Raw genomic sequence first — 14,556 nt, forward strand, 5'->3', positions numbered from 1 at the left:
AAGCAGGACGAGCTCTGGGAATGGCATACATGGCAATGCAAGTCAGTATCATCAACAATTCGGATTACCTTCTTTGATTCTTGGGGGGGGGAGGGGACATCTTACCCGGGTAAAGCAAGCCTCAGTTCTGTATGTGACTGGACCCATTATGCCCTTCTTGTGTTTGAGGATGCTGAGATGGCTATTTCTGTGGGACACAGAAAGCCAATACTCTCTCATATGTAGCTAAAATTACCAACAAACTTGCAAAGGACTTCATTGATGAATTCAAAGGTTTTTACTTGACAAGTGTTTCAAACTTCTGACTAAATACATACACAATTTAAATTCCCTGAAAAGGGCACTTTACTCAATTAAGAGGTTTTTTTTCCCAGAACTTGTGTTTTTAGTTGTCCAGTGCTTTTTTGAACTCTTGAGTTTCCTGCCACTGAACGTGCTGTAGGATCAACCAGAAACAAACCTTTTTGCATCTCACCTGAACCATCAGCTTCCGAAGTTCATTAGTTTGCACAACTCACAAGTGCTTGGGTGACTGGTCCCTTTCCTGTCTGACTGGACAAAAGTATTTTGCTTTGCAGTGTCACATTTTTTCTTTCTCCCAAGACCGCTCACGATTTTGAGGAGATCTTGGGAATGGTGTCACATTACCCTGGCATGACCAACCCTTTCACAGAGATTCCTATGGACAATCCAAGCCTCCTTTCTATCTACATTAATCTTCTCCTGAGTCTCAATCGACTTCTTATTTCCTTCTGAAAGCCCCATCACTGGTCTCCACTCCACCTCTGGCCCATGGGTTAATGAGACCATTCATTCAGCTAGAACTAATACCAGCCCTCATAATCCACAGGACAATGGACACCAAACTTCTGAGAGAACACCCCTCAAGAGGCCTTCTAGTCGTGTGCCTCTCTCTTTGAAAGGCATTCTACTTAAAACCTATAACCCTGTAGACCGTACAGCTAGCAAAGTCCCAACTAAACTTTAAACATGCATGTAATGTGTGTTTCCTTATCTTACCTTGAAATAGGCATTTCTAAAGAAAGTGCAGGGAAAATCAAACATTTTATTAAAGAAAAGGGACAGATAATACCATCCTTCTCCTTTGAGACCCAGAGTTCTTGTTCATGTAGCAATCTCAGGTTCTGAAATTCTTTGCCTGTACTGTATACCAGCTTTACTTGTTATCTAAGTCTTCTAGTTGTTATTGCAAATACTCATTTCCTATAGTGACATGTTTTTAACATGTTGTCTAGCTTTGTTTCTAATATTCTTTTTTCTCTCTCCTGGACCTGTCAGACGTTTTGTGGGACCTAGTCAAAATTAGAAAGGAGCCCACTTCTTCCATTTGTGTCAGGTGGCACAAGCACCTGATGCTAACTAGAAACAAGCACTGTCGATGCAAATAGGTTTCTCCTTGGAGACCTAGTGGCTTTGTCAAAGATTTTTATCCAGACTGTACAAAATTCCCGATGCTGTGCAGCACCGGTAAATACTAATAGCTCATCTGAGCTGGCCTGGGAAATAAAAAGAATTGCAATTGCGTTTATTGAAGCACAGGGTAGTGCAACATGTAGGGTGTGGGTTGACAACACAGAGGATGGGAACAGGAGGAAGCAATGTGGGGTTGGTGAGGAGAAGGAACATGCGACAGAGAAGGAAGGCAAAATGGAGGTTGGGGGACAGAAGCAAAATGGAGAGTGGTATTCGGGGGAGAAGCAGTGGGCGAGAGAATGACATGGAGTGGCAGGGGAGAAGCAGACAGGTGAGAAATCAATGGGGGGAGGGACACAGATGAGACTACCTTATAGAGGAGGCAGGAAGAGGCACACGACCGACAGAGATCAACACGGGGAGTAGGAAGAGAGAAGTACACGAGGGAGTACATGAGGGAGACTCTTGTAGAGTGCTTTACCAAAAAGAAAAAAAGTGCTTGAAAGGCAAGAAGTGAAATTATAGAAGCCAGCCAATCAAAAAGGGGTGTAAAAAGACTATGCTCCATGGAAGGGACAAACACATGATTGACAAGCTGGGACCCGAATAAGAAACAGGCAAATGAGAGTGACAGGAAAGCCAACCAATGGTAAGCAATGGATCACTGCAAGGCCCTGTATGTTCTTTGTAAGCCCACATTATATCTTTTGCAAGCAGATAGCTGCGCTCTGTGGTTGGTTCGACCTAAAAATTGGACTCTAGGAAAAGGGAAAACATGGCAGCTATAGTATCTGGCATCATCTTGTGGCTGTCTCATCATTAATAAATAAATATGGCAGGCTTGTTTTTAAAACAATAAATATACTTTGGAGCAGGAAGGTGGGACTTTGCAAAAGCAAGGGGCCTGGGGCAAAATGATACCCTTTCCCCCGTCCATTTGCTTTGGCCTATGAAAGGATCAGGTGACTGCAAAGCAGAAGTTTAGTTTGTGTTAACACCACAGTGCGGCAACAACGCCTCCTGGTGCTGCAGAGGAAGTAGTAATAAAAGTAATACTGCATACCATCCCTTCCTTTCCTTTACAAAATCTCAGATTTTCCCTGAACAAGCTTAAAAAATTCCCATCGTACAAATTACTCTTTGGGAGTGTAAATGCCCAGCTCTGATTTAGCCTGCAACAAAAGCTGTTACTGGTTGAGGTGCAGGGAATGCCCAATACGTCAAATCCTTGACCTTATTAGCAGCAGAAATCCTAAAATTAGAATGTCACCTTTTGTCATGGGAGAGGAGTTTCTGAGTAGAGCCACTTCAGAGAAATAGAAGGCAAAGTTTGAAAATGACGTTCTCTTGAAATTAAGAAGGCCAATCTTCTTATGTAATCTCCGCAATCTATTGGCCAACGATTGCTCTAACACTGGCTACTGAACCAATCACAGCTTGATTTTCAAGGTGACAGAATGGCTAAATTGTGATTTTCAAGGCACATTTCTACCCTTTCTTCAGCTGTGGCTAACAATTTTGCAGTTAAAGTGTGTGGTCCTATATCTTCTTCTTTTATGTGTAGCAATATTCATATTTCAATACAACAGCAATATATGCCTGTGCTTAGTGCCTGTAGGGTCAGCACCATTTTGTAATGTTCCTCAAGTAAAGGAAGTGTTAGTTGTAATCCAGTGTTGTGAGTTACTATAAGAGTAATGCCCTGGCATGCCTCGCATAGGCTCGAAATCTTTCTTGGACGGACAAACTCATCGCTCTGCTCTTAAACAAGATAAACTATTTACTTACAGTACTAAGTGATCTCTTAAGCTGGTGCTGATAAATAGAAATCAGTAAAAAAATATAAACGTAAGCCACGCATCTGTTTCAACAATATCCCTGAAAAGGATGCATATAACATGGTCTACAGCCATTGAAATACCTGTTTTCTTACAGATGTTTGGCTCACACAGTTCTCCCTTCACAGAAGGCGTAGGTGAGAAAAAGCAAAACATCCCACACAATGTGCATTATCCTTTCAAAATAGATATGTTCTTTAGTAATAAGTGTTTAAATGCCTGGCAGTAGGCATATCCAAACCACTGTTCATCCAGATTTCTTGTATGATCTGTTCTCGTCGATCGATTCTTTCTGCCAGATCAGCCGGGTCCATTGAAAAGTGAACAAAGTGAGAGGTCTTGTAGAGTCCAACCACCTCATCGGAACTGTCTGAAGGTGTTGGGCCCTCCTCCTCGTCATCCTCATCACTGCTGTCCTCTTGGTAGGCACTCTCCTTTGGTAGCTGGCTTTGCGTTTGGCGACGCTTCTGGAAATCCGCGGTGCAAGAGACCCTCACAACTAGGGTGCACAACGTCAGGACTAAGCCAATGCAAATACTGGAAATGAAGAGCAGGGCGGCTCGTTCAGGGTGGTCTACAGAGAAAGAAGAAGCAGACAGATCAATCTCACAAAATGGACGCATGGACAAATCGCTGTTATTGGCGCTGTGGTCAGGAGACAAATTTATCATGAAGCAAGCACAGTGCATTCAGGTCTCAATTATTTGTGATCTGCAGAAGCAGCAATACAGATGTTAGATGATGCCACTGCTTCCAGAAATACAATCTGGGGCTTAAAAACCTGCATAAATGTAGAGTAATCATAGACATAGTCGTCACTATCCACTTATAAAATTACTGACAACTTGCTACAGTGCTAACTTTAGTGCAGGTGTATCAAGATGGTTTGTTATGTTTTATGGATGTTCCATTGGTGGTAAACATTTAAACTAAGTTTTCCTATAGGAATTTCTTTTATAGATTTTACTGTGAACGATTGACAGTTGCGTAAATTAGATAGAATGGCTACATATGGAAATGGCACAACTTGCTTTATGGGCTATCCCCTGGCTACTTAAGGAGCACCGATCACTGGACCCGATTCACAAAAGTAATCTGAGACAAAATCCTAACTTTACAACTTTCGGTATTCAAGGGCATTTAGGAGTAGGAAAGTTAGGAATTTTTCTCAGTTAAACTTAAGTTTCACGTAAGGTAAACTCAAGACCAAAACTTATGTTTAAGTGAGACAAAATCCTAACTTTACTACTCCTAAATGCCCTTTGTGAATACCGAAAGTAGTAAAGTTAGGAGTTTATTTCAGATTACTTTTGTGAATCGGGCCCTAGGAGCTTATACATCTCACATTTAACAAAACCCTTGCTTGAAATATAGGTTAAATAGGGTTCGGAGAGGGTCTCACTACATTTACATAACCATAAACCCAATACACCTGAACCTTCTTTTCACACCAGAATTCAACAAAAAGGTATTTAAGACATGGAAAATAGGGGAAGGCTGCTATTTATCGCACCTGACAAATAACGATACCGTGGGGTACTTTATTTATCTAGCACGATTAAATATCTAGCACGATTAATAGCACCTATTGCAACTTTCTGGGAAGAACATGTGGATATTAGAGTTTAACGCTTCAAAATCCACATGTTAAAGTAAATACCATACGCTTTTGCCTTGTTAAATTTCGGCTGGTTTGACCTTGATGAAATTTAACAAAGGTTGAGGTATTTAACGCATCTGATAATTATCGGATGCCCTAAATAACACTCATCTTGTAAATCTGACCCCTGCACAAATGGGTTTATGCAGGGGTCAGAAAATAACCCACTCATATTCAGGCACTAAAGGTTTCTCTGAATGCAAAAACACGCCTGAAGTGATTGAAGTTGATAGGCAAGGGAGTACCCAGAAAATGAAAATAGCCCCCCACTTTAATCCATACCTCGAATGTCATCGGGTGAGCGAAGAGAGAAAGCCCTCCCCACTCTAAATGAGGTCCTTCATCCCACCTTCCATCCATCTGCCTCTCCAACCGTACAGCCTTTCATGCATCCATCCAGCTATCCATCGCTTCATGCTTCCATTCATACTTCCTTTACCATTCTGTCTATCCACCGTTTCATCGTTACTCTTTCATCCATCCTTCTATCATTCCACTCACAATTCCATCCATTCATCCATCCTTTTCCCATTCATACATACCTTTTTTTAATCCATACATCATTTAACTCTCCATTTGTCATATGTCCAATTGATCCAAACATCCATCCATGCACTCTCTCATCCATCCAGCCATCCTTTCTTGATCCCAGCCATTCTTTCTTCCACTCATCCGTTCTATGTTGTTTTACATTTCATCCATCAGTCATTTCACCCTTGCATTAATCTTTTGATATTGTTGGCCCTTCCTCCATGTCACAGCTGCTTTCTTCTTTTCATATGCTCTAATTTTCACTCTTCCTTCCAACCCTCTCTTTCACACTCTCAGTAGCCAGTGTATTGTGGGCCCTAGACCAAGTAGAAAGTGGGCCCAAGGCTGTTATTTGAATGATAAAATACAGCACTAAATAGGGTTTAGTGGACCCATCAGGCCACTTGGCCCCGGTGCCATTGCACCTGCTGCACCACTTGAATCTCCGCCCTGGCACACTCTTTCTTTCTCTCCCCTTTCGGCCTTTTCTACTGTGACAGGTTTCGCATCCCTTATGATTATCCCTGTCTTTATTTTGGGGTGTTGACACTCGGCGATGCATCCAATGAACAAAACAGCTGTCTATAGACATTTAACTCTGTTATAAAAATATTTAAGCGGATTCGAAACCACAAAGGGACTGGAGTTGACACCTTACACTATACTTAATAAAAGGGGGAACACAAAACACAAAAATATCAAACAAGATGGGTAACCGAACTGGGCAGTAACGGCTCAGAAACACACCTGGAAAAAAGTTGGCCCTACCCCCGAAGTAAGTTTCAGAAGTCTTTATTCTAGAAAATCCGAGTACAGCATTAGGATGAGAAGGTACCTTAAACCCCACAAACTGCTTCACATTTTTCCAAGCACCTCCGATCAGTGGTACTGGAGTGAAACCTGTGCTAAACATCTGGTGGGAATGCACAATAAGCCAAACATACAGGAAGAAAGTAATAAGCCATAAAGGCAAGGTCATGAGTTTATTCATCTTCCTACACACAGGAGCAGCTATTCAGACACAGGGGTCAATAACATGGAGCCTCGATATTCCATATGCCAGGGGCAGTGAAACAAAAGGTTAATCCGGGTGTACAGGAAAAAGAGAACGTCCACCACCCCAAAAGCACAGTGGTTATAAAACGTGTGGCAAGTCATGGCGCTAGAACCGAACATGCTATTGAGCAAGGGCTACCCTTACTGAGAGCAACAATCTCTGATCAATACCAGCTCGTGTCAATAAATGTAAAACATCTCCTTTTCTCCTGGGGTGAGAGGGTCCCCTAAGGGACAAAAGCATCGGAATTGTGAGGTCGGATAGGGTGGGGGAAATTATGTGGGGGTGTTGGGGTTCACTTAAATGGATATGCAAAGTCTTAACCAAAGAACTATGCAGGATTATTAATGGATTAGCAGATCAACCAACATTCAATATGAGGATTGAAATGTGTTGATGTCTTCTGATCGCTGTCGGTCTGTAATGTCCATGGCAGTTCTATGCAATGTCAAATATAGTGTATCCTTTAAAATGCTAATAAAACATTTCATGCAGAAAATGTTTTTCCATTTTGAAAACATCACTGAGAGTTGGCAGAGGTCTTCGGGACCACTACCTGCTCGCCCTGAAGCTGAGACGATGATTTACAAAGGGAAAGGGATGCAAAAAAGACCCATTCTCCTTTGTGAATCCTCTACCACTCCAGCTTGGGAGTCAGTAACTTTTCAATGGTTTCAACTGGAATCACAGTTGCAAACCATCGGTACCCAGGATACTAATTCTGAATTTGGAAGGAAAATCCATAACACGCCCCTTCCAAAGTGTAAATCCATATCCATTTCCAAAAACATTTACTGATTCGGAAAATGTTTTCGGATTTGTAAAATAGGTTTGGTGCTTTCAAATAGTGTTTTTAGCAGTCACAAACTTTCTGATTTAACAAATGTGTTGGTTTGTGTGCGTTAAAAACACTCGCCTGAATTATCACTTCTCCCAGCTGAAAAACAAGCCTGTAACACTAATTGATTTGGAAAATATGATTGTCGTGAACACTGAAATAAGAGAGAGACGTCAGATACCTGGTTCCTCATGAGTCTTTGACTACTGCAATAGCAACATTTTAGTTGTAACCAAAAACACATTTTTATTTTAAATGTGCAAAAGTCTATGTTTAAATAACATGCATATAAAGACAAATGTTGTTGTAGGTAATCATACCTAGATATTATAAGCCTGTAGGTGAACTAAAAGCCTGATTTAACTTAGCCTAACTTCTGATGCCATATTAACGGCAGCCTCACGTTAACATTGAAATTCCTGTTTTCCATATTCAGCTGTTGTTTCGCACAAAAGGTTTTTTCTTTTTGCTGCAGATGCTGTCATTTTCCAGAAGCCTTCTGTTAATAGGGATTTGTTTTGTATTATACAACAGCAGTTCCCACCGGGAGACAACAGAAAGGATGATTCATGGGAAAAAGTGTCTTCAAGGACTTGTATCTGTAGCCCTTGGTGCAAACGTGAGAAGATGGGGAGTTGACCTATTCCCAAGAACTGTCTAAAATCCTATTGTACTTTGTGGATGGACAAAAAGACACTTGCTACCATCTAGAATGTTGTGTGTTTATATTAGCGTGTGTTCCTAGAGCAGAGGGCGCTTCTCTCACTTGCAATTGCTGGAGACTTATCTCTTTTTTTTAATTTTTATTTAATGCGATTTTATATAGCGCGAACATTACCCGAAGGTGTCAGAGCGCTTTACATAAGAACCAGTTGCGATACATAAGGACTCAGGATTACGTGCTTTGCACAAAAGATGCCAACAGAAAAAAATTGCAAATGTACAAGTTATAGTCACACAAGGAGGAGCACTCAAGGAAGGGATACGAATGGATATACTCTAAGAGTCGCATAGGAATGGTAGATAGTACAAAGGTCTACTGCATATTCTAGTGATTAGAGTTATCTCTATATACATAGGAAGGGATACAAATGGATATACTCTAAGAGTCACATAGGAATGGTAGAGAGTACAAAGGTCTACTGCATATACTAGTGATTAGAGTTATCTCTATATACATAGGGGAGGGATACGAATGGATATACTCTAAGAGTCACATAGGAATGGTAGAGAGTACAAAGGTCTACTGCATATAGTAGTGATTAGAGTTATCTCTATATACATAGGGAAGGGATACGAATGGATATACTCTAAGAGTCACATAGGCATGGTAGAGAGTAGAAAGGTCGACTGCATATACTAGTGATTAGAGTTATCTCTATATACATAGGGAAGGGATACAAATGGATATACTCTAAGAGTCACATAGGAATGGCAGATAGAGAATATATCTCTCTTCATGTCTGCTGATTGGTAGCTGAGAATCCTTTCCAGCTTGATTTTTCCTTCAATTAATATGACTTCATGCCAATAAACGTATTCTCTCGTCAGTACTCCTAATTGGGTATCTGAACAGACACCTTATTCAATTTAATTCTAGCTTAAATTAGATTAGGGAACTCCATTATGGAACATGATTGCTGCATTGTTACAATAGTAACTGTTATTGTGACTAATACTATATTGATCCTTATATTGAAATATTCATTATTGGAATATATTAACTTGTAATGCTGATACTTAGAAGATTAATACGTATTGAATAAATATGAAGGACTGAAGAATTGAAAATAAAACCCTTTAACTCACACAAGATCTCCCTATTGACTGTACTAAAAGTCTTTAATTATTTTATTGCTATGTGTTTAATGTAGATTATTTCTGATTGGTTCTTTATACTTCTCATTTTCGATGACCAAAGGTCCATAGACTAGTGGCTTGGGTTATTTAATGAATACCCCAGAATTTGGGATAACCTGTGTACTTAAATCGAACTAGGGAAGACTACGAGTTCTGCCAGGGAGATAGCTGGTGCAAAAAAGTAATCCTTTAGTTGTAAGAATCTTTCGACCTGTTCAACCATTGACACTTTTACTGCATCCTTCAAAGACACATCAATGTGAGTTGGAAGGAAAAAGAAGATGCCTCTTGATCAATGTCTCTATACATGCAAACATCTGTGATAATATTCTGTGAGGTATCAGCCATCCAAAAACAAAGAATGACAAATAATGCACGTGCTAGTTGTCAAAGATTGTTTCTTATTTATGTTGCACAGTGCATTACACGGCACATGTACCTATTTTACCAATTTTGTTATCATGTTCCTCTAGGTTGTGTCTTCACATTCCAAAGCTTACAGCAGCTCATCTATAAAACAATGTCACTTTCTAAACATACAAAACATGTCTTTAAGTGGAACATCTTAATTACAGATATTTTGTTTGGTTTTAAATCCATGCACAGTTACACTGTGTTATAAGAATCAAGTGCAAAGTGTAGTAAGAATTTTTGCAGTTCGAAATCCCTTTTTCATATATATTAACCCCATATCAAATCACAATTTGGAAGGGGCGTGTAAGGCGCTTTGGAAGGCGCGTGAAATGGATATTGATTTTGGTTCCTGTCAAATTGCAAGTTGGTATGGTATGTATTAACAGTTTTCAATGGTTTTCAGTTGGCAAACCATTGTTCAGTTTCTTACTTCTTAGCTGGGATGGCAACTGATTCACAAATAGAAAGGGCGCCAAAAACAGATGCAAACGCCCATTGTACCCCAAGGATATTATGTAGAATATGGCATCTGGTTACACTTATACAGTCAGGGCCGGATTTAGTGCAGGTGGAGCCTAGTGAGACAAATTTTTATGGCATCCTACTCCCATAATCTACTTCTCCACGAATTTTATCACTACCACGCTTCAGTAGTGCCACTCATCTCTCCTTAGCTGCTCTCTGACATTTATTTCATTTGTTTTATAGCGCTACTCATATGAGTGTAGGATGTCAGAGCACTCTACATTACACACACATACAGAGAAAATGAAGCATACATGTGTAAATCAGTGTATAAGAAATGTTACATACAACAATGAGGATTACAAGGTGTGGGAATCACATGTTAAACCATACTATTAGGCAGTGTATTTTAAGAGTGTTTTGGAATGGTGAAGCACAAACTCTGGTTTTATAACACAGTACAATGGTTGAGGTTGACTTTACTAATAAGAATGTATTTCTACCCAAATGAGAGGGGAGCGGATGTAGCCTTATGGCTAGAGCGGTTGACCTCGAAGATCGAACTGTATTAGAGTCTCGGCAACGGCGCTCAACATCCTGTGATTCTGGACAAATCACTTAATCTCCCTGTGCCTAACAAAAATGAATGTGTCCATCTGTAACGAAACTGGTGCTCATGTAAAACGCTCTGATACCCGATGTGTCGGGTCTAGTTCGCTCTATATAAAACTCAAAAACAAAAAGGAACCCTGCCAAGCAACATTAGGATAATGACAGATGGGTACAACACATACAGTTTTAACCTATACTTTGCATGCAGCTCTTTGATGAAGGTTCATAGGTCACTGTGTATTATTAGGGTTGTAACTTATGAACTGCAAGAAACGAAAGGATCTCTTTGACAAAGGCAGCAATCTACTGAGCTATCTGTGTAAAATACAGTTCTTTGACTTGCTTTGTACACATTCTTTGCATGTGGTATTAACCCTCTGCACTACTTTATGATGAGTCAAAACTGCCTCTAATGAAAACTTGTCACTCATCAACAGGAACATTAATCACAAGAGTTATCTCGACATTTTTATTGTTTCCTGTAAACTGCTGGACAGACAAGGAACTCTGCAACACAGGTTTTTTAAACCCATAAGTTATTTCTAAACAAAACTTCCCCCGAGGTCAGCGCTAAGGTAGCTGCACTGTTCATACCACTCTAGAGCTGGCCCTGTAGACATCACTCATTTTGTTTCTGGAGACTCTCATTACCTGTACACAACCCATGGAGGCCAGTACATTCTAAGAATTTTGAGAAAGGGAGGGCTGAAACTGTTTCCTCCGGCTACTTTTTTTTCATCTAGCATACTTTTTAATAATTGGGTTTTCTTCTTTATGAATTATTCCAGTCCTCCTCTACATCTTTTAATGGGTGATGTTGATGTACACATCTCTTACCTATATGCAAGTTCTGCTTGTCCTGCCTGAAACATATCAATTACTAAACTATCCTGTAGTTAATGTAATTAAAATATCATTGTAATTAATGCAGTTGGTTTAAATGTAATGTGAATGTTTAGTCATATATTCAATTTATTGTTATTCTTATAATAATTTTTGGATTATTAAAATTACAATTGTTTAAAGGTTATGGGATATATTGTGCAAGGGTTGATAATGTTTAATTTAACATGTATTTTGAAAATTCCCAATTTATTATACATTTTAAAAATGAGTATTTTGTATTTATTTAAATTATTCTTACATTTGTGTTATTTATTTTTTATCTTGAGGATTCATTGATGTGGGTGTTTAATTCAAAAGGTTTTTATACTATTAGTTAAGGGATATATTTGGTATTTGGGTGGGTAGTGTTTTTTTGTCATTTCAACATTAAGAATTCAATTTTTGGGGATTGAAATGTAATTATGGGGCTTTTGATGTTCTAAAATGGGGTACATTTGTGAGTGGAAGTTGTGATGTGTAGTATACTGTTGATAATGTATTTATATGTATTATTTTTACAATTGTAAATGTTAACTGTTTACATTGTTCATAATTTAATAAATATTCTAAAAATATGCGATTTTTTAAAATCATTTTGGAGGCTTGGATGCGTATTGTTTTAATGTTAGCTTCAATTTATTATTTTCTTTTGGAGGATTCCAATTAACGATTGTCATAGTTGTTTTAATTATGATTACATTAAAAAGAGTACATTTTATTGACTTGTATGATTTTTTAAATATTAAATATGTACTTTTTAGGAAATATTGTATGTTAGATTACTTGTAAATTTGTGTGTGTATGTGAAAAAGTTAGCAAAAAACGACTAACTTTATGATCGACTAGTATGCCTCATTTCTCAGGACAGCATGCTAAATCCAGAGTTAAAGCCCAACGTGATCAATAATTGAGTTGTGATTTTTGCCTCGTAATATAGCACTAAACAATATTTATAATATAGTCTCTATATCCAGACAAGCCCAAATTCCATTTGGGAAAGTACAAGGTTCAGACACTGTTCTGCATTAATGGCTATGTTATAATTTATTATTATTTGGCCGGATTATTTTAATGGCAACTACATTTGGTAAAACATATTTTGTGAGGGTACATCTTATCACTCTTGCATTGCTGAAACATTTACTGTGCGTTTAAAGAAGAGTTATCAAAGTTTACTTCTCTTAATGTATTTCCATATTCTATTTTTCTAATCTATGTGCATGATAAGTGGTTGCAATTTCACAATGCTTAAAGGGAAGAATTCAACATAAACTTGTGTGGCCTCATTAGGAGGAGCTTGGACTTGGGAGGGAGTGGGGGGGGGTGTTATTAATTATGCACTCATAGTTAGTGATGCTGGGGTGCCTGTTAAGTCCTGGGGTGCAGAATCAACAGGGTTTCAGGCTGAACCTGGCGAATCCCCTTGGTAATCAGGAATGACCAGGGAATCACTAATTCATGGTCCATTTTCAGGGTTAATTCATCATTTTCCCCACAGTGACCAGTTTGAGCAGCCAAAATCTCCAGGGCAAGCATCAGAAGTCTGTGGCAACACCCCAGATCTCATAATTCCCAATGGGGCCAGTAACGGGGTTAACAGCCTGACCGTGATTACTGGCCTCGCATAGGGTGGGCCTTAGTTGAAGGTACAGAAATCTATTCCTTACCTTTGATGTAGGCAAATGCAGCCAGAATGCTGCTGAGGAGAATCCCATCATTGACTGGAATCCTGGATTCTCTTGGACGGATAACAATTTCAACTGCAAAATATAAATCACAGGATCAAAGTTAATTATCAACTCAGGGCATTGGAAAGGAATGCACTGGTTACAACCTATGAACTCTAATTACAAATCTAATTTCTCATGTCTACTCGCACTCACCATAGATGCGAGACACAATACTTCACTATGAGCATATTCGCAAATAAATCAGCAAATATTTCATAACCCAACATAGGGATTCTCGCATTTGATCACTCTGATTTTGTGTTTGGTATTTTAGTCCCAAACTTATCCCAAGCAAAAGCAGTGTCTGAAAAAACATAGGATTTTCACCTAAAGAGACATTAGTCATTGTCGCTCATCACCAACTGACCACAAAGGCAATGTGTAAGTGGCTCACGTTTCTTTACAGAATAGGTTGGATGATGGTGTTAGTGGCAGAAATAGTGCCAGCCCACAGCACTGGCACAAGATGCAGAGCAGTGGAAGACTGTGCTCCAGGCCCTGTGCTTTCCTGGGCTCTGCTCTCCTTTAGCAAATATTTGGTTTTAGATTTTTCAAGTGAAAGGAAACCTGCTGTCCTTATTAATAATGAGAAGGCTTACGTGACTATGGGCCAGATGTATCAAAGGGTTTTACCCATTCTGTGTCTATGGGAAAATGTGTTTGTACATATGGCCCTATAACATTAGATGATGCCAGATGCCATATTTTCTATTTCTCTCTTTTCTTTGGGACTACATTTATTTTACTACATAGAAATAGGGGCTTACTGCAACTGACAAGAACAGAAGAAGCGTCAAAAGGGCTCTGTGTTCTGTTTTAGTCCCAGGCCTCGCAAAAACGTCTGTCAGCCTGTCAGTGCTCGCTGTTTCTGTCTGAAAGTGAGTACTCAATAATAGGCATGTTGAACTTCGGGTTTTAAACTATATAAGCAACATAAGTTGGGGATTTTGCAATGTGTAGTACCCCATTGCGCACCACTCATGCAAAACAGGAAGGGGTTTCCAACTTTCTACCCACAGGTTTTCAGAACATGCCGGTCAACCCCTCATCAGGACTCCATCAGATATCCAAATGGCTTCTCATGATAGATATCGACATGTGGACTCAACAGCACGGTTAAAGGGAGACCTACACACCGGGAATTAAGGTGTCTACTGGCCTGACTTAGAGGTTGATGGAAACAGAAGTTTTGCCAGACACTACAAAGTCCTATCTCCTCACCTCTGCATTCC

General features: G+C 39.4%; 1 protein-coding gene across 2 annotated transcripts in view; it reads right to left on the reverse strand.

Annotated features, from left to right (window-relative positions):
• Positions 1-262: 262 nt before the first annotated feature.
• Positions 263-14,556, reverse strand: part of EVA1C (eva-1 homolog C) — a 410,485-nt gene continuing 396,191 nt past the window's right edge. Inside the window, exons 7-8 of one of the 2 annotated variants that reach the window (XM_078658405.1) lie at positions 13,262-13,354; positions 263-3,846 (exon numbers count right to left, since the gene is read on the reverse strand). In XM_078658405.1, coding sequence (XP_078514531.1) covers positions 3,470-3,846; positions 13,262-13,354 — 470 coding nt within the window. In that variant the 3' untranslated portion in view covers positions 263-3,469. The remainder of the gene's footprint in view (positions 3,847-13,261; positions 13,355-14,556) is intronic. The other variant, XM_078658406.1, reaches the window with a different exon arrangement.

This window comes from Lissotriton helveticus, chromosome 8, assembly GCF_964261635.1.
Source record: "Lissotriton helveticus chromosome 8, aLisHel1.1, whole genome shotgun sequence".
Taxonomy (NCBI): Eukaryota; Metazoa; Chordata; class Amphibia; order Caudata; family Salamandridae; genus Lissotriton; species Lissotriton helveticus.